The sequence below is a fragment of the Mobula hypostoma genome, chromosome 22 (assembly GCF_963921235.1).
Source record: "Mobula hypostoma chromosome 22, sMobHyp1.1, whole genome shotgun sequence".
Lineage (NCBI taxonomy): Eukaryota > Metazoa > Chordata > Chondrichthyes > Myliobatiformes > Myliobatidae > Mobula > Mobula hypostoma.
The window spans coordinates 34829217-34850610 of NC_086118.1; the positions used below are offsets into that span (position 1 = coordinate 34829217).

Consider the following 21394-nt stretch of genomic DNA (forward strand, 5'->3'; position numbering starts at 1 on the left):
ACAATCACAGTTGTTTAATCCAAGTCTTGTTTGCAACTAATCCTGTTGGAAATGCATCCTAAAGTGGGCACTTGATTCCCTTGTTGGCTGAACCTTTGTATATTTTTTAACTTCTCAGGAGAAAAAGCGCTAATGCAAAACACTATTAGAATTGTTTTTTAAAAATATATTTCCATGTCCACCAGAGACCATAAAGAGCTGTGTGCTTCCCAGAGTTCAATCTGAATCCACAATGACAATGTGAAAGAAATCAGAAGGAATTTCCTTTCACAAACAAAAGAAAATCTGTAGATGCTGGAAATCAAGGTAACACGCACAAAATGCTAGAGGAACTGAGCAGGCCAGGCAGCATCTACGGAAAAGAGTAAACAGTCGACGTTTCAGGCCGAGACCCTTCATCAGGACTGGAAAAAAAAGATGAGAAGTCAGAGTAAGAAAGTGGGGGAGGTGATAAAGAAATATAAGGTAATAGGTGATAGGTAAGGTGACACCGCGCTGATGCCACACTCAGGTTGGAGGAGCAACACCTTATATTTCATCTGAGTAGCCTCCAACCTGATGGCATGAAAATCTATTTTTTGAATTTGTGGTAATGCCCCTACTACCTCTCCTTCACTATTCCCTATTCCTATTTTCCTCTCTCACCTTATCTCCCTACCTGCCCGTCACTTTCCTCTGGTGCTCTTCTCCTTCCCTTCCTTCCATAGTCTTCTATGCTCTCCTATCAGATTCTCCCTTCTCCAGCCCTTTCTCTCTTTCTCCAATCGACTTCCCAGCTCCTTACTTCATCCCTCCCCCTCACAATTTTGCTTACCACCCACTACGTTGTACTTCTTCCTCCCCTCCTCCACCCTTTTACTCCTTAACTCTTTTTTCCAGTCCTGATAAAGGGTCTCAGCCCAAAACGTCGACTGTTTACTCTTTTCCATAGATGCTGCCTGGCTTGCTGAGTTCCTCCAGCATTTTGTATGTGTTACCAGAAATTTTATTTGATCATTATACTGTATAGAATCAGTTTTGTTAGTGCACATTAGTACACAGCTCAACAGCTTTGCAAGCTTATTGCTAGAAACTACAGACAAATTTCTAGTTTTCGCCAACTCTCCATTCATTGCTGAATTGCTATTCATACCTGATTGCTTCTTTTCCTTTAAATTCTGCAGGCATTGCTTCAACCACCTCATTAAATATAGATCCTTGGGCAAGTTCATTTTCACAATCAATTGGATCATAATGTTTCTTTTTACGGAACCAATAAGAAGGCTGAAGGAAATAGAAGAAAGGCTGATGTTGCCCAAATTCACCTAATAAGCAAAGCAAAGAGATTTTTAATGTTAATATCTGCAAAAGAATCAAACCAGAATACACAATAAAAATATAAATACAGGTTAATCCATGCTGAGTAAGAACATAGAACATAGAAAAGTACAGCACAGTACAGGTCCTTCGGCCCACAATGTTGTGCCGACCCTCAAACCCTGCCTCCCATACAAGCCCCCATCTTAAATTCCTCCATATACCTGTGTAGTAGTCTCTTAAACTTCACTAGTGTATCTGCCTCCACCACTGACTCAGGCAGTGCATTCCACGCACCAACCACTCTGAGTAAAAAACCTTCCTCTAATATCCCCCTTGAACTTCCAACCTCTTATCTTAAAGCCGTGTCCTCTTGTATTGAGCAGTGGTGCCCTGGGGAAGAGGCGCTGGCTATCCACTCTATCTATTCCTCTTATTATCTTGTACACCTCTATCATGTCTCCTCTCATCCTCCTTCTCTCCAAAGAGTAAAGCCCTAACTCCCTTAATCTCTGATCATAATGCATACTCTCTAAACCAGGCAGCATCCTGGGAAATCTCCTCTGTACCCTTTCCAATGCTTCCACATCCTTCCTATAGTGAGGAGACCAGAACTGGACACAGTACTCCAAGTGTGGCCTAACCAGAGTTTTATAGAGCTGCATCATTACATCGCGACTCTTAAACTCTATCCCTCGACTTATGAAAGCTAACACGCCATAAGCTTTCTTAACTACCCTATCCACCTGTGAGGCAAATTTCAGGGATCTGTGGACATGTACCCCCAGATCCCTCTGCTCCTCCACACTTCCAAGTATCCTGCCATTTACTTTGTACTAGGCCTTGGAGTTTGTCGTTCCAAAGTGTACCACCTCACACTTCTCTGGGTTGAACTCCATCTGCCACTTCTCAGCCCACTTCTGCATCCTATCAATGTCTCTCTGCAATCTTTGACAATCCTCTACACTATCCACAACACCACCAACCTTGGTGTCGTCTGCAAACTTGCCAACCCACCCTTCTACCCCCACATCCAGGTCGTTAATAAAAATCACGAAAAGTAGAGGTCCCAGAACAGATCCTTGTGGGACACCACTAGTCACAATCCTCCAATCTGAATGTACTTTCTCCACCACCACCCTCTGCTTTCTGCAGGCAAGCCAATTCTGAATCCACCTGGCCAAACCTCCCTGGATCCCATGCCTTTTGACTTTCTGAAAAAGCCTACCGTGTGGAACCTTGTCAAATGCCTTACTAAAATCCATATAGATCACATCCACTGCACTACCCTCATCTATATGCCTGGTCACCTCCTCAAAGAACTCTATCAGGCTTGTTAGACACGATCTGCCCTTCACAAAGCCATGCTGGCTATCCCTGATCAGACCATGATTCTCTAAATGCTCAGAGATCCTATCTCTAAGAATCTTTTCCAACAGCTTTCCCACCACAGGCGTAAGGCTCACTGGTCTCTAATTACCCGGACTATCAGTACTACCTTTTTTGAACAAGGAGACAACATTCGCCTCCCTCCAATCCTCCGGTACCATTCCCATGGACAACGAGGACATAAGGATCCTAGTCAGAGGCTCAGCAATCTCTTCCCTCGCCTCGTGGAGCAGCCTGGGGAACATTCCGTCAGGACCCGGGGACTTATCCGTCCTAATGTATTTTAACAACTCCAACACCTCCTCTCCCTTAATATCAACATGCTCCAGAACATCGACCTCACTCATATTGTCCTCACCATCATCAAGTTCCCTCTCATTGGTGAATACCGAAGAGAAGTATTCATTGAGGACCTCGCTCACTTCCACAGCCTCCAGGCACATCTTCCCACCTTTATCTCTAATCGGTCCTACCTTCACTCCTCTCATCCCTCTGTTCTTCACATAATTGAAGAATGCCTTGGGGTTTTCCTTTACCCTACTTGCCAAGGCCTTCTCATGCCTCCTTCTTGCTCTTCTCAGCCCCTTCTTAAGCTCCCTTCTTGCTTCCCTATATTCCACAATAGACCCATCTGATCCCTGCTTCCTAAACCTCATGTATGCTGCCTTCTTCGACCTGACTAGATTTTCCACCTCACTTGTCACTCATGGTTCCTTCACCCTACCATTCTTTATCTTCCTCACTGGGACAAATTTATCCCTAACATCCTGCAAGAGATCTCTAAACATCGACCACATGTCCATAGTACATTTCCCTGCAAAAACATCATTCCAATTCACACCCGCAAGTTCTAGCCTTATAGCCTCATAATTTGCCCTTCCCCAATTAAAAATTTTCTTGTCCTCTCTGATTCTATCCTTTTCCATGATAATGCTAAAGGCCAGGGAGTGGTGGTCACTATCCCCCAGATGCTCACCCACTGAGAGATATCTGACCTGACCCGGTTCATTACCTAGTACTAGATCTAGTATGGCATTCCCCCTAGGCGGCCTGTCCATATACTGTGACAGGAATCCGTCCTGGACACACTTAACAAACTCTGCCCCATCTAAACCCTTGGAACTAATCAGGTGCCAATCAATATTAGGGAAGTTAAAGTCACCCATGATAACAAGCCTGTTATTTTTGCACCTTTCCAAAATCTGCCTCCCAATCTGCTCCTCTGTATTCTCTGCTGCTACCAGGGGGCCTATAGAATACCCGCAATAGATTAACTGCTCCCTTCCTGTTCCTGACTTCCACCCATACTGACTCAAAAGAGGATCCTGCTATATTACCCACCCTTTCTGTAGCTGTAACAGTATTCCTGACCAGTAATGCCACCCCTCCTCCTCTTTTCCCACCCTCTCTATCCCTTTTAAAGCACTGAAATCCAGGAAAATTGAGAATCCATTCCTGCCCTGGTGCTAGCCAAGTCTCTGTAATGGCCACTACATCATAATTCCATGTATGTATCCAAGCTCTCAGTTCATCACCTTTGTTCCTGATGCTTCTTGCATTGAGGTACACACATTTCAGCCCTTCTACCTTACTGTCTTTACACCATTTATTCTGCTTCTCTTTCCTCAAAGCCTCTCTATATGTTAGATCTGGCTTTACTCCATGCACTTCTTTCACTGCTCTATTGCTCTGGGTCCCATCCCCCTTGCAAATTAGTTTAAACCCTCCCGAACCATGCCAGTGAACCTACCCGCAAGGATATTGCTCCCCCTCGAGTTCAGGTGCAACCCATCCAATCTGTACATGTCCCACCTTCCCCAGAAGAGATCCCAATGATCCAAAAATCTAAAACCCTGCTCCCTGCACCAACTCCTCAACCACGCATTCAACTGCCATCTCCTCCAGTTCTTACCATCACTGTCACGTAGCACTGGCAGCAATCCTGAGAACGCCACCCTTGAGGTCCTGTTCTTCAGCCTTCTGCCTAGTTCCCGAAACTCACACTTCAGGACTTCATCCCTCTTCCCGCCTATGTCGTTGGCCCCAACATGTATCACGACTTCTGGTTGCTTTCCCTCTCGTACCAGGATGTTGTGCACCCGGTCAGAGACATCCCGGGAGGCAACAAACCATGTGGGTGTCCTTCTCACATCCACAAAATCTCCTGTCTTCTCCCCTGACTATAGAGTCTCCAATGACAACAGCTCTCCTCTTCTCCGTCCCACGCTTCTGCACCACCGGGTCAGACTCAGTGCCGGAGGCCCTGCCACCGTGGCTCACACCTGGTCGGTCGTCCCCGCCAACAGTATCCAGGACAATAAACTTATTATTCAGGGGAATGGCTACAGGGGTGCTCTGCACTACCTGTCTGCTCACCTTCGTTTTCCCTCCTCTGACTGTCACCCAACGACCTGCTTCCGACAGCCTAGGTGTGACTACCTCCCTGTAGATCTCATCTATGACTGCTTCATTCTCCCTTATGAGTTGAAGGTCATCCATGTGCTGTTCCAGATTCCTTACACAGTCTTCCAGATTGCCCAGCCGTATGCACTTCTGGCAAATGTGACTCTGTGGGAGAGGGGCGTTCCCCCAAGACTGCCACATCTCACGAGAGGCACATCACCATCTCAGGAGACATTGTAAAGACTAACTGTGAGCTTGTCCTCCGCCTCTTCTCGTCCTCTGCCTCTCGAGTCAAAGCCTCAAAGCTCCACTCACTCACTGGCCGCTTTCCACAGGTCGCTTCGCTTGAGCTATCCCTCTATTTATCTGTTTGAGCTTTTCAAAATGCTAGGTCACCTGACCTCGATTGCCCAATCAGCTGCTTTCTGCTGAGTCTGAGCTATTCAAATCTTGATTGTCTAACCAACGGCTTTCTGCATATCTATTCAAATCTTGATTGACTTGATTGCACAGACCAACTGCCAAAACTGCCAGAATCTCTCGAGTCAAAGCCTCAAAGCTCCACTCCTTCACTGGCCCACTCACTCAGCAGCCACTTTCCACCTCACTGGCCGCTTTCGAGTAATATAATCTTGGGCAATAATATAGTGAAAGCTACAAACTTTAAAATCCAATACTATTTACTGAAATATAACTATAATCCATGGAAAAAAATAACTCAACAGTTTTCCTCGCTAAGTGAAAGAGGCAAATAGTGAAAGTGAAAGGGGTGGAAGTTATAAACAGGAAGGGGGTCAATAACTCTGCTAGGTGTTTTTTATAGACCACTCAATAGTAACAAGGAGATCAAGCAGCAGATAGAGAGCCAGATTCTGGAAAAGTATAGTGACAAGATTTGTCGTGATTGGAGATTTTAATTTCCCAAATATTGATTGGCATCTCCCTACAGCAAGTGGTTTAGGTGGGTGGAATTTGTTAGGTGTGTTCAGGAAGGTTTCTTGACACACAGTATGTAGATAAGTCTACAAGAGGAGAGGCTGTACTTGACCTGGTATTGGGAGATGAACCTAGTCAGGTGTCACAGGTATCTCAGTGGGAGAGCATTTTGGAAATAGTGATCACAATTCTATCTCCTTTACCATAGCATTGGAGAGTGACAAGAACAGATAAAGTTAGGAAAGCGTTTAATTGGAGAAAGGGGAAATATGAAGCTATCAGGCAGGAACTTGGAAGCATAAATTGGGAACAGATGTTCTCAGGGAAATGTACGGCAGAAATGTAGCAAATGTTCAGGGGATATTTCCGTGGCGTTCTGCATAGGTACGTTCCAATGAGACAGGGAAAGAATGGTAGGGTACAGGAACTGTGGTGTACAAAGGCTGTTGAAAATCTAGTCAAGATGAAAAGAAAAGCTTACAAAAGGTTCAAAAACCTAGGTAATGATAGAGATCTAGAAGATTCTCAGGCTAGCAGAAAGGAGCTTAAGAATGAAATTAGGAGAGCCAGAGGGGCCATGAGAAGGCCTTGGCAAACAGGGTTAAGGAAAACCCCAAGGCATTCGACAAGTATGTGAAGAGCAAGAGGATAAGACCAATCAAGTGTGACAGTGGAAAAGTGTGTATGGAACCGGAGGAGATAGCAGAGGCACTTAATGAATACTTTGCTTCAGTATTCTCTACGGAAAAGGATCTTGGAGATTGTAGGGATGACTTATAGCGGATTGAAAAGCTTGAGCATATAGACAGTAAGAAAAAGGATGTGCTGGAGCTTTTGGAAAGCATCAAGTTGGATAAAGTCTCTGGGACTGAACAAGATGTACCCCAGGCTACTGTGGAAGGCGAGGGAGGAGATTGCTGAGCCTCTGGCAATAATCTTTGCATCATCAATTGGGATGGGAGAAGTTCCAGAGGATTGGAGGGTTGCAGATGTTGTTTCCTTATTCAAGAAAGGGAGCAGAGATAGTCTAGGAAATTATAGATCAGCAAGTCTTACTTCAGTGGTTGGTAAGTTGATGGAGAAAATCCTGAGAGACAGGATTTATGAACATTTGGAGAGGCATAATAGGATTAGGAATAGTCAGCATGGTTTTGTCAAAGGCAGGTCGTGCCTTACGAGCCTGATTGAATTTTTTGAGGATGTGACTAAACACATTGATGAAGTTAGAGCAGTAGATGTAGTGTATAGGGATTTCAGCAAGACATTTGACAAGGTATCCCATGCAAGGCTTATTGAGAAAGTAAGGAGGCATGGGATCCAAGGGGACTTTGCTTTGTGGATCCAGAACTGGCTTGCCCACAGAAGGCAAAGAGTCGTTGTAGACGGGTCATATTCTGCATGGAGGTCGGTGACCAGTGGTGTGCCTCAGGGATCTGTTCTGGGACCCCTTGTCTTCATGATTTTTATAAGTGACCTGGATGAGGGATGGATTAGTAAATCTGTTGATGACGCAAAGGTTAGGGGTGTTGTGGATAGTATGGAGGGCTGTCAGAAGTTACAGCGGGACATCGATAGGATGCAAAACTGGGCTAAGAAGTGGCAGATGGAGTTCAATCTCAGATAGGTGTGAGGTGATTCATTTTGGTAGGTCAAATATGATGGCAGAATATAGTATTAATGGTAAGACTCTTGGCAGTGTGGAGGATCAGAGGGATCTTGGGGTACGAGTCCATAGGATACTCAAAGCTGCTGCGCAGGTTGACTCTGCAGTTAAGGCTGCATTCAGTGCATTGGCCTTAATCAACTGTGGGATTGAGTTTAAGAGCCGAGAGTTAATGTTACAGCTATAAAAGACCCTGGTCAGACCCCACGTGGAGTACTGTGCTCAGTTCTGGTCACCTCACTACAGGAAGGATGTGGAAACTATAGAAGGGGTGCAGAAGAGATTTACAAGGGTGCTGCCTGGATTGGGGAGCATGACTTATGAGAATAGCTTGAGTGAACTTGGCCTTTTCTCCTTGAAGCGACAGAGGATGAAAAGTGACCTGACACAGGTGTATAAGATGATGAGAGGCACTGACCGTGTGGATAGTCAGTGGCTTTTTCCCAGGGCTGGAATGGTTAAGATGAGAGGACACAGTTTTAAGGTGCTTGAAAGAAGGTACAGAGGAGATATCAGGGGTAAGTTTTTTTTAATGCAGAGAATGGTGAGTGTGTGGAATGGGCTGCTGGTGACAGTGGTGGAGGCGGAAACGATAGAGTCTTTTAAGAGATTCCTGGATAGGTACATGGAGCTTAATAAAATAGAGGGCTATGAGTAACCCTAGGTAATTTCTAAAGTAAGTACATGTTCGGCAGAGCATTGTGGGCCAAAGGGTCTGTATTGTGCTATAGGTTTATCTATGTTTCTATGTTTTTAGATAGTGTGAAGGAAAACAAGAGCACAAGAAAATAGGAGCATTGTGATCGCACCAATTCTTAAGAAGTGAAACCTTAATGCACACTAACATCAGATTATATATTTATTTTTCTCTGATACCAACACCGCCATGGTTGGTCTGAAGCCCGCTCCGAGAGAAGGAGGATTGGGCAAGGGGCTAGCAACCCCTTGTCATAAAAAAAAGAGTGCTATAGAAATGCTAACAGAAGCTCCAAAGTTCTCATCCTTGAGAAACGAAGAATCTAAGAAGATGGGCTACAGCAGAGGACAATATGAAAGACTGATCCAAGACAGAGGATACTGGCAAGCTGCTGTTGGCAGCCTATATCCCAGTAGAAATGATGGGCTTAACCCACTTTCACTGATAAAGTATTGAACATTAACTGCCAACAAAACTGTCTCTGTAATAATTTTGTAGTTTTAAAATAGAGCACAGAAGATAATAAAAGATGAAGAACTATCCAATAGTCATATGCCATATTATATTTCTGTTGACGGTAGACACAATGGAAATTATTGAAGTAAAAACAGCTAGACCCCATACATTTGAAAACAGTTATATGTTCAAATACAGCTTTCCCAAAATATAAATTAAACACAAGTCTTAGGATATAAAGATAACCAAAAAAAAAATTCTCGTATCAGAACAATCACTTATTTTCAAAATTGTGATTTCTAGATTGTGATTTCAGAATGCGCATTAAATTTTAGAACAATTATCTGAGATATGTTTTAAGGAGGAATTGGTTCTTTTGTGTAATTGATGAAACAAGCTAATAATTGGATTTATATTTTAAATGGATGACAGTTATCAAATCAAATGCACTTGTAGAACATGAACAGAGAATAAGGTTAAGTAACACAAAAGGCTATTTTTTGCATAAATACAGACATATGAAAGTGAGTGCTTGTGGGTCTGTGGGAAAATAAGCAGATTAATAGACACAAACAACAGGAATTCTGCAGATGCTGGAAATTCAAGCAACACACATAAAAGTTGCTGGTGAACGCAGCATCTCTAGGAAGAGGTGCAGTCGATGTTTCAGGCCGAGACCCTTCGTCAGGACTAACTGAAGGAAGAGTGAGTAAGGGATTTGAAAGTTGGAGGGGGAGGGGGAGATCCAAAATGATAGGAGAAGACAGGAGGGGGAGGGATGGAGCCAAGAGCTGGACAGGTGCTAGGCAAAAGGGATAAAAGAGGATCATGGGACAGGGGGTCCGGGAAGAAAGACAAGGGGGGGGACCTAGAGGATGGGCAAGGGGTATATTCAGAGGGACAGAGGGAGAAAAAGGAGAGAGAGAGAAAGAATGTGTGTATAAAAATAAGTAACAGATGGGGTACGAGGGGGAGGTGGGGCATTAGCGGAAGTTAGAGAAGTCGATGTTCATGCCATCAGGTTGGAGGCTACCCAGACGGAATATAAGGTGTTGTTCCTCCAACCTGAGTGTGGCTTCATCTTTACAGTAGAGGAGGCCGTGGATAGACATGTCAGAATGGGAATGGGATGTGGAATTAAAATGTGTGGCCACTGGGAGATCCTGCTTTCTCTGGCGGACAGAGCGTAGATGATTAATAGACAGATAGGAAAATGTAAACTCACTGCCATATCATATGGGAATAATTCAGAGAAGACTGGACATCCACTGGAATACATTTAATATGAGTATCATTGGAATTAATTCCATGACAGAAAGTAATCAGAATTGAAACTGTGCAGGATTCTCTTATTGACAACAAATGTAACAGAGATTAGCAAGGTCTCCTTGTAACGAATGTAGAAATGAAGATGCTGAGTCTGCTCTTGAAAGCTTTTGTGCCAGTCAATTACACTGAGAGCTGCAAACTATGGCAGTAGGAGCAGAGCTCCAGACTGAGAGTCTAAGGGATCATACGGCAGAGCCTTTTGTAATATATTCCAGAAACCAATGGACCAAATCAAACAAGAAGTTGAATGGGAGTCTTGAAAGTCAAATTTTATGAAGGCATGTTTAAATATTTTCTGGTTTTTTTTTTCAACATGCAAGATCAGATCCTTAAAAAGCATCTGCATTTTCTTTCCAGCATCATTCACTTACAAACTAGCTTTTAACCACTTGCAGTCTTGACTGTGAGTTGATGTTAACCCCTTGCTATCTTGGCTGTAGGTTTATAATCTTCGTAGAAATCTACAAAGTTTTCAGAGGGAACTTTGAACTAACAATTAAGTCACACACAAATTGATTTAGGAAACATGATCACAGCGGGGAATCCAAATTCAAAGATGTTTGACTATATAGGGCGTGTGATCCAACATGTAATCTGAAAAGCTTGAAGGTTTCACACCTCATATCACTCTGAAGCTAGTATGGTAGAAAGTATGAACCCATCATTGAAGATCTCATTAGCTAAGCCATTCAGGAGACTGGCCAAACATAGACCAAGTTGGTCTCAGTAATGTTGATGAAGCTCAACATAACCCCTAACCAAACAAGCAGACTAAATCCTTATCAATGGATGGCAAGTTAAGAATGGGACTCCACTAGAAATGCCAGAGTTAAGGTAAAAGGGAATGATTGCAGAATGGATAAATATCAACTAGCTAACTATTCAGGAATGCATGTACACGTATACAGCGTCACCCAATCACACATTGGTGCACAGTGCAAAGGACTGGTTATGTGGGATTGGTCTTGCTGATCCCAGTCTTCACCCCATCCACAAAACAAGAGAACACAGAGGATACAACAGGGAGACCACTACCTCTGATATACCCTGCTGAGTCCCCATGTCTGGGATGACATGAGAAGAGGGCCATCATTGATAGGATGTCAATAAACCATTGTCCATATTCAATGGGAGACAGGAAGGCTGCCTTATGTGATTTTAACAGAATCAAGGGTGTACAGTGGAAGTCAGCACACTAAATTTTGAGCCAGCTTGTGCTGCCTTTCATGAGCATGGGCAAAATTGCGGTTTATTTATGGTGGGATTAGTTGTTGAGTTATACAATCCAATTTTTGATTCAACCCATGATACTCCACAATAATTAGGGAAGCCCAAAAAGCTCATGTTTATATCAAAGCAACAAGGGTATTGTATGTGACTGATGAGGTAGTGAGGTATCAGCCAGAACACCTGACACTTTCAGGAAAAGATGACTGGACTGATTAATAAATTAATAAATGTTATAAATTTGAAGACTGACAGTCACCATGAAATGGAAGTCATATTACAAGGGCCAAAAGAAGCGATTTTAGAAGAAGAATAGCAACTATATTAGGATGAGTAGCAGTCAAGATTCACTTTTTACATGAATAAAGAGAGTGAACGTACATGCTCACTGTTTTAGTTAATTTGCAGTCAGTCCTGGAAGTTCTGTAGGGAAATCAACAGGATGATAAATAGAGCGAGGCCAATATAAATTCTTTCCTAAAACCATGAAGAGAATAAGACATCCAGTGGAACACAACTAAAATTTTTAAAAATATGGTTGGAATTAATCCAGTGAGTAATCAGGACTGAGACTGTGCAGGATTCCCTTGTTTACAATAAAAGTAGTAGAGACTGCAAAGGCCTTCTTAAGAGGAATGTACATATGGAGACAGTTAGTCTGTTTTTTTGGTACAAGGCCCCAGTGATTTATCCATCTTTATCCTCTTCAAGACTGCTAACATTTCCTCTTTTTTAATGTTATTATGTTGATGCTGTTGAAGAAGATTCTGAAGGCACGATTACAAGCACTTGGAGAAGCAAGAACTGATTAGGAGTTGGCATGGTTCAGTGCAGGGGAAAATTAAGTTTTTTTGAGGAGGTAGCCAAGAAAATTGATGAAGTCAGCACAGTAAATGAGATTGCCTGGACCACAGTAAGGTTTTTGACATGGTCTTATGTAGTAGCTTGGTTGAGAAGATTAAAGCATAAAGGATGCGAGCTGTGCTAGCAAACTGATTCCAAAAGTAGCTTGGTGATAGGAAGCAAAAATAGCAGTGGAAGGGTATGTTTTCTGGCATGAAGTCTCCAAAAGGTAGTGTATACTGCTAACCTAAATAATAAATTTGCAGATATCATGAAACTTGGGAGTCTAAGATAGCAAAAAAGGTTGGGCATTGCTGTAATAGATTGAATTTAATGCAGACAAGTGAAAGATAATGAAGCAACAAACAATCTACTGCAGGAACTCAGCAGGTCAAGCAGTATCTGTGAGAGGAAAGGAATAGTCAACACTTCAGATCAAAATCCTGTATCAACAGTTTGTTTGTTGCTGTGCAGATCTAGTATTTGCAGTGCCTTGCATCTCCAAGTAAAAGATAATGTACTTTGGAAAATCAATTTTTGGTAGGACATACAAACGTGGGGAGAAGATGGCGGCGCGACAGCAGCGCGCGCGGCCTCTCCAGTGATGAATATCTGTTATCTGTCAAGTAGGGGACCGTGCACAATTCTGATTTGACGGAGACAAATGTGAGTGCACAGCCGAACATCTGGATAACTTCTGAAATGTCTGCTTTGCTACCGCTGCTACTGTGTGGTAACCAGAATCTCTGGAGCCGAAGGCCTCGAAATCCTCGGCTTTGCATGTTTCAGCGGCCGGGGTGAGGTTGAAGGCGCTCGGCAGAGGATGGTGCTCGGGAGGCTGTATCGGAAGCTCGGAGTTTTCAGACGGATGGACTCGGGGTTGGCTGCTTCCAAGGTATCGGCAAGTTGACAGTGCCTGGAGGTTTATGGCAGGGAGTTTCTTCCTTTTGCCACCGCTATCGGGAACTTGGGAGTCGATCGACTTGTGGAATTTGAGACTTTTTTTTTTTACTGTGCTTATGGACTGTTCTTCATCAAATTATGGTATTGCTTTGCACTGCTGTAACTATATGTTATAATTATGTGGTTTTGTCAGTGTTAGACTTTGGTCTGTCTTGTTTTCTGTGATATCACGCCTGAGAAACATTGTGTCATTTCTTAATGCATATATGCATTTCTAAATGACAATAAAAGAGGACTAAGTGTTCTCATAATCTAAAATTCATTTCTTCAACCTATACAAGAAGACCTTAAGGTACATAAAGTGAATAAGGTAGTGAAGAAGGCATTCTGCATGCGTGCCTTCACAAACTGAGGCATCGAGTTGGGATGCCATGCTGCAGTTGTACAAAGCTTTGGTTAAACTGCACTTAGTATGTTTAAAATTGGTCACCACACTGAATGCTGAATGAAGGATGTGGAAGCAATAAACAATGCAGAAGAAATCTCCAAGTTGTTGCAGGCTTTAGTTTATAAGGAAAGATTGGACAAGCTAGCTTTATTGTCATTTGAACACAAGAGGCTGAGTCATTTGGAATTAATGCAGAAAACTATCCCAGTCGGCAGACAAGTGGGCCAAAAGGACCTCTTTACATGCTATATGATTTTAGAATTCAGAGTGTAGCACATTTCCATAAACAAAGATCCCCATTTGCCTCAAGTAATTATATTTCAACAACTGAATTAATCATATGTTAATCGGCGCTTAGCAATTTCCACAAACAATATCATAAAATAAAATATCTGATCAAATGCATTTTAAAGGTGGAAACAGTATCTCAACTATATTTTTTACATACCTGGGAGGACTTGATCAAGATATACAGCAACAACCAAATACAGCAAACTGTCTAAGATTAGCATGATAAAAGGGATATACAAGGGGAATGGACTTGCTGACAGGTTTGATAGTTGAGCACCATCGCCAAGAGCTTCAAGAAGAACAACCTGGCAAAAAAAACAAAATATAATCCAGAGAAAAATAAATATGCAACATTATTCATAGCTGGAGAACAAAAATATTTGCATCAGCATCAGTTTCTAATAAGTCATCAGGACAAATTAAAGAGAAAGACCTTGCCAGTGACAACCAGTATTGCACTAATGCTACTGAATCGTCAACTACATAAGCAGGAAATATTTGATGTATTCTGTCTAATTAGCTTCACCTCACTAATGAATGTCAGAAATAAAATAAGCAATATCTAATGCCAACAAGTTAAGAATTTCTTTCTGGGATGGATCAGTCCTGAAGAGATGTTATATAGACATAGTATGCACTGTTGTGAAGAGTGAAAGGTGGGTTATTGAAATGCAAAATTCTCACCGGACTCAACTGTGTAGACCAGTTGATGATCCCTTGTGTGGGGTGTCCAGTACCAGGAGTCTAATTCTCAAAAATAAGGGGACTGCCATACAAGTCAAGAGACAGAAATTGAGGTGAATATTTGAAATTCCAAGAGGGCTGTAAGGGTTCTTTCACTGAATATATATAGAGTTCGGTATGTATTTAGTTTCTATTTTTATTTACAGTATTCACATTAAGAACTTAACAGTAGTTAATTCTGTGCAATATAAGGACAAGAGCTGAACAAAGAAATGCTGGCAGTGATGACATGCCTCCTTAAACCTGTTGCTGTCTTCATGACACAGATCCCACAGTTACCAAGGAGAACATTCCAGCATTTTCACCCAGGAATAGCAATTTGATTGAAAGTAGAATGGTGCCTGTGTATGACGTGGAAGAGGATTTGAAAGTGATGTTTACAAGCCACTACAGCCTTTTGCCCAAGTGATAAGAGTTTGCAGATTTAAAATGGGGTGTTGAATAAGACATGGTAGCAGTGCATTTTTTAGATGCTACATATTGTGAACAGTACGCACAAGAAAGGAATTGATGTAACAGATGGTGAATGCTCTGGAAAAGAAATGTATGGATTTGCACTGGATTTTCATCAATGGTTATCCAAAAAATGGTGATGACAAGGGACTTAGCAAAGGAAATATTATTAGATTTTGTAGTTACATTCTGCCTTATTTGTGGTTGATACTGGTACATGTGTGCTGTGAATATAACTTGTTTTACTTGCATAGACTAATTCACCACCTTAAGTGTTGTGGAAGGAATGAAGTACCATCAAGTCATTAGAAAGCAATTCTCAAATGAAAACGACACCCATCTATGGTCTCTGAGACCCTTACTCACTACTTTCTCACTATGGTTTCTACGATCCTCCCTCATTAGAAAATGATTCCACTTTTGGCATTATGATGAAGAAAAGGTAATTACCGGATCAGCTGAGGATGACTGGACCAAGGGCATTGTCCTGAGCAACCCAAGACAACGACCTGGTACTTAGAGTTTTAGATTCACTTGATTAAATGCTGTCAAAGGGAGTAATTTTCATCATGCCTCCAGATATTAAGCATTTTGTCCATGTTTGAATCAAGGCTGTAATGAAATCAGCATATGACTTTTCCAAGCTTAATCCAAATCAGGCATCAATGATTTGGTATCAGTGATTAGATATCACAAAATATCACTTCAAGGTTCTTTGCTTATTCCTTATTTTGCTGAACATTGAGAATACACTGATGAAGTATGAACTGGCTGCAGCAGATTTTGTGAACATGACACAACAAGGTCAATTTTCCAGACTATTAGACAAATACCAGCATTGTTGCAATCAGACACTTCTTAATATAAACTCTGAACTTCTAACTCATCTTATACCCAAGTTCTTTGGTTACAAATACCTCTGCAAAAGAAGTGGGAATGAGGCATTTACAACTGTTTACCTTATCTTTGTACACTTCTGTCAGGTTTCCCCCAGTTTGCAGCTCCAAGGAAAATAAAACAGACTGCTCAGTCTTTCATAATACAGTGGCATGCAAAAGTTTGGGCAGCCCGGTCAAAATTTCTGTTACTGTGAATAGCTAATCGAGTAAAAGGTGAACTGATTTCCAGAAGGCATGAAGTTAAAGATGACACATTTCTTTAATACGTTAAGGAAGAAAACTTCTTTATTTCCATCTTTTACAGTTTCAACATAACAAAAAAGGAAAAGGGCCTGAAGTAAAAGTTTGGGCACCCTGCATGGCAGTACTTAGTAACGCCCCCTTTGGCAAGTATCACAGCTTGTAAATGCTTTTTGTAGCTAGCTAAGGGTCTTTCAATTCTTGTTTGGAGGATTTACGCCCATTCTTCCTTGCAAAAGGCTTCTAGTTCTGTGAGATTCTTAGGCCGTCTTGCACGCACTGCTCTTTTGAGGTCTATCCACAGATTCTTGATGACAATTAAGTCAGGGAACTGTGAGGGCCATGGCAAAACCTTCAGCTTGCGCCTCTTGAGGTAGTCCATTGTGGATTTTGAAGTGTGTTTAGGATCATTATCCTGTTGTAGAAGCCATCCTCTTTTCATCTTCAGCTTTTTTTTTTACAGACGGTGTGATGTTTGCTTCCAGAATTTGCTGGTATTTAATTGAATTAATTCTTCCCTCTACCAGTAAACGTTCCTTGTGCCACTAGCTGCAACACAAGCCCAAAGTTCTATTCAAAAGGTTCAAAGGAACATCTAAACAAGCCTGATGCATTTTGGAAACAAGTCCTGTGGACTGATGAAGTTAAAATAGAACTTTTTGGCCACAATGAGCAAAGATATGTTTGGGGAAAAACGGGTGCAGAATTTCATGAAAAGAAAACCTCTCCTACTGTTAAGCACAGGGGTGGATCGAGCATGCTTTGGGTAATGAACCTACACACACGTCAAAATCCACAATGGACTACCTCAAGAGGCGCAAGCTGAAGGTTTTATGCTTTTTGGAAATCAGTTCATCTTTTACTCGCTTAGCTATTCACAGTAACAAAAATTTTGACCAGGGGTGCCCAAACTTTTGCATGCCACTTTACACCACACGTCGTCGGAGCAGTGCTGCCAGGATAATCAAGGACACACCCATCCAGCCAACACACTTTTCGTCCCTCTTCCCTCTATTTTCTATTTATGATTTATAATTTAAATTTTTAATATTTACTATTGATTTGTACTCCAGGGAGTGCAAAGCGCAGAATCAAATATCACTGTGATGATTGTACGTTCTAGTATCAATTGTTTGGCGACAATAAAGTATAAAGTAGAAGCACTCTGTCCTAGATAATATCCTGGTGAATCTCCTCTGCATCCTCTCCAGAATAATCACATCGTTTCTATACTGGGCTGATTAAAACTGTATATAGTACTTCAGATACAGCCTCACTAGTGTTTTATAAAGCTGCACTATAACTTCCCCGTTTTTATATTCTATGTCCACTCAATAAGGCTAGTGCCACTTTCCTAGATCTTATAGACTTGTATGCCTTGGGCCCTACCATTCATTGTGCACATGCTATGATTAACTGATCACCCAAATGTATCACTTAACATCGATTTCCCTCTGCTGAATTGCCAGCTGATCAAAGTCATTCTGAAGCCCTAGACTATCATCCTCACCACTAAATTTTGCCTTGTCTACAAAGTACTGGGACTCTTGACTAGAGAAACACTTTTCTGCCTCATTAGGATTCAGTCATTTATTGACATCACATGACGAATCAAATGAGTGTCAAATTGGTTGTGAAGTCAGGAACCTCAGGTTCCAAGCATCAAAAATATTTAGTACTTTGGGCTTAAAAGTAAGATGTCAAATACTTAGTACTTTGGGCTAAAATGGCTACAAGTATCAGCTATGTCTTTTTTACAGATATTCTGGTCTCATTTGGGATATTTTTACAGAATTGGGATATTTATGAAGTTACCTCCTCTTCCTACATTACCATTATTGACTGTATGAGATATGAATAGCAAGCTTTTTGTAATCTGCCGTTTATAGGATCAATTAGTTATATCTCACAACAATAATGCTTCCAACTTGCTGAGCATGCATGTAATTCTGTGTTGCCACTTCAAAAGACTGACACCATTGGAGCTGCTCTTTGACATATTCGCATTGCACTTCATTCAGCTTATGTGGTGTGTAGGAGATGAAGCACACAACTGAAATGCTGGTATAGCTGCAACATCATAATGCTGAGACCATTTTAACCAGTTGGCCTAATTTTTAAATCTGACCTCTGCTCAAAGCAAATGGAATAATGCAATGGCTAATGGGCAGAAAGTAAAGAACAACAGATGCATAAGTCACATACACCCAATTAAATTATTTTCTAGATTCTGAATACCTGTGAAATCCCAATGCCCAAGGCACTAGGGGAAAAGAAACAAAGCAGCCACACAGCAGACACTGGAAAATCTCTAACCAGCACCGTAAGAAGGCTAAATAATCCAAAACCCATCAGCAATAATGATCCAACCAAGCCGGCAATCTTCTGATTCTTAAAAAGCGGAGTCAGCAGAAATGAAAAAGGAATCTGTAGAATGAAACATATACATTTCAAAATGAAGCATCTCATATGCAACTTTCTCTATATAACATTGACTTTTAGCAACTTGCAGCTGCGAATGAAGAAACCCAGGGATTAATATTAATGCTATTTAATCTAACAAACATATCCCTTTCAATGTACTTGTTGATAAATCATTAAACCTTGTGCACTCCTGGGCTTAGATGGATCATGTTTACATATTCAAAAGAAACTAAGACATAATAAAAGCACTATTATATAAATGTACAAAAAATGTAGAGAACAGTGCCATGAAAATAGCAAACATCATTCGTAAACTTTATAACAGGAGGCCAGAGCTATTGGTAGAATGCAAAAGGCAAAGGATATGGAGTGCAATGGACAGCATGGAGGATCGGCTTGATCATACAAAATAGTAGGAAAGAAGCTGGGGCCCGGGCAGAGAAGTTCTGATGCTCGTTCAACCAGCCCGGATGTGAGATTGGATTACTCTGGTTGCCAAGCTGATCTGAAGAACTTGACGCAGCTTCGGGCTGGGCCTGGAGTGAGTCGCTGGGCATGTGGTCTAGGCCCAGTCCCAGCGCAAGGTACAATGTGCTGTTTAGACAATTTAAACGCTGGCCCAGATTGGAAACGAGATCTGATTTCACTTGCTCTCCATGATCTTCACTTCTCTCCAGGGTGTCAGAGCCTTTTGCTTTCCTGTTGTTTGGCCAATTTAAACACCAGCCCAAATAGACTGTAAAGGCAGGTTGTCCATCGTGACAAGAGCCGATTTCACTCGTTATCTGCGATGGTCATCTCCATGGCACTGAGACTATGAAGACTGCCCCAGCTGTTGTGCTCTGTGCCTGCTAATATGATGAACTAATGAGCGAGGCTTTGGCCTTACTCTGGGCTGCTGTGGGGAAGGACTACATTTCAGTTTGGAATGCTGTAATTTGCTTTATTTGTATTTTTTTCTTTCTCTTGCACATCGACTGTTGGTCTTTTATTTTTATTTTTTATTCATTTTTTTCTTTTAATTGGGTTCTTTCAGGTTTCTTACTTTGTGGCTACTTGCAAGCAAGCAAATCTTAAGATTGTACAATTTATACATTCTTTGATAACAAATGAATCGTGAATCTTATATCTTGAATACTGAACTTGCTACATGGAGCTGGTGAAGTAAATATAACAGACAAAGGAGGAAGTTAATTAAGATGCAAGAAAGAAAGGAACATATATAATTACTCTCATCAGTCATTGCATTGAATATGGGAGACGAGATGTCATATTACAACATTGGTTGGGCCACATTGGGAGTATTGCGGACAGTTCTAGTTACCACACTGTAGAAAGGAGGTAATTGTGCTGGAAAGGGCAAGAGGAAATTCACCAATACATTGCCTGGATTGAAGTACATCAATTACAAGGGGAGTTGGATAGGCTGGGTTTGCATTTCCCTGGAACAGAGAAGGGTGAGGAGTGACTTGACAGAGATATATAAAATGATGGGTATAGATAGGGTAGATGGAAAGCATCTCCCCTCCCCCCCACCAAAGAGGGTGTAATAAGACAAGGGGGCATAGGTATAAGGTGAAAAGTGTACAGGAGATCAGCGGGAATTTCTCCTCCACACAGAGTGGGATTGAAATGTTTAATGCACTGACATGGAAGTGGTGGATGCAGATGCTTCTTAAATGTTGTGAAGTACTTAGACAAGCACTTGAGTCATCAAGCACAGCAGTCTATGGACCTAACGTGGGTAAATGGGATTAGTATAAATAGGTGCTTCAGTTGGCACAGATGTGATGGGCCAAAGCACCTGCAACTGTGCTGTACAACTCTATGACCAAGAGGAAAGCTGTAGATCACAGCAAATGGCTGCAGTAAACAACTCAGCAGCTGTTAAGCAAAACCACAAGACGTTGAAAAATAATGATGAGACGCATGAAACTAATGCAAAGGAAGTCAGATTGCCAAAGATAAGCAATGGTGGCATGGAATTTTACATATGAAGTTTTAGGACACAGAATTCTAAATCATTATTCAAGAGGGATACTGGAAATAGATGAAAATTAAAGGTTAATTTCTGAAAGAAGAAAAAAGAGATCAAGGTTACCAGAGAAAAATAAGATGAGGGATGTATACATGTTGGCTCCTATAAAAAGCTGGTACAGATATTTCCTAATAATGACAAGTGTGAGGTAATACATTTTGGGGGGCAAACAAGAATTGGACATATACTTCTCTCCTCTCAATCTGATGTAGTCCTGTTTTGGTTGTAATTTCACAAAGAACGGCAATAGTCCTTTGGCTAGCTAGGAAATCCAAATAGAGTAAATATTTGTCAAGAACAATGTTGACACACTTTCAAAGTTAGGAAAATGATATCCAATCTTGAAGGCTTCTTGATACTTCCATTAAAAGTAACATGCAAAGCAAATTAAGAGGCATATCTTCTACCGATGAAGAAATTAAACTAATGATATACATCTCTGGCATCCCATCATTGTGACAAAATCAATCATACAAAAGTTAAAATATGTTCTAATGCTTGCCTATAATAATTTCTTGTGTAGCTTCCTGCACTAACAAATCTTAAAAATTAGTCATTATCAATTTTATGTTAATCTGATCTAAGGAATGACAGAACAGATATAGAATTTTGACATCTTTAACATTACTTTAGCAAGTTGTATGAAAGTTAAGACTATGCCTTTATATATTTCAAAGCTAAAGGACTAAGTGTCATTACTGATCAATATACTGTG

General features: G+C 41.4%; 1 protein-coding gene across 2 annotated transcripts in view; it reads right to left on the reverse strand.

The window, feature by feature from the left end:
* The window catches only part of abca5 (ATP-binding cassette, sub-family A (ABC1), member 5), a 97477-nt gene that overhangs the window by 56248 nt on the left and 19835 nt on the right, over positions 1-21394 (reverse strand). For both annotated transcript variants that reach the window (XM_063074444.1, XM_063074443.1), the window contains exons 8-10: positions 18456-18644; positions 14039-14186; positions 1133-1304 (exon numbers count right to left, since the gene is read on the reverse strand). In XM_063074444.1, coding sequence (XP_062930514.1) covers positions 1133-1304; positions 14039-14186; positions 18456-18644 — 509 coding nt within the window. The remainder of the gene's footprint in view (positions 1-1132; positions 1305-14038; positions 14187-18455; positions 18645-21394) is intronic.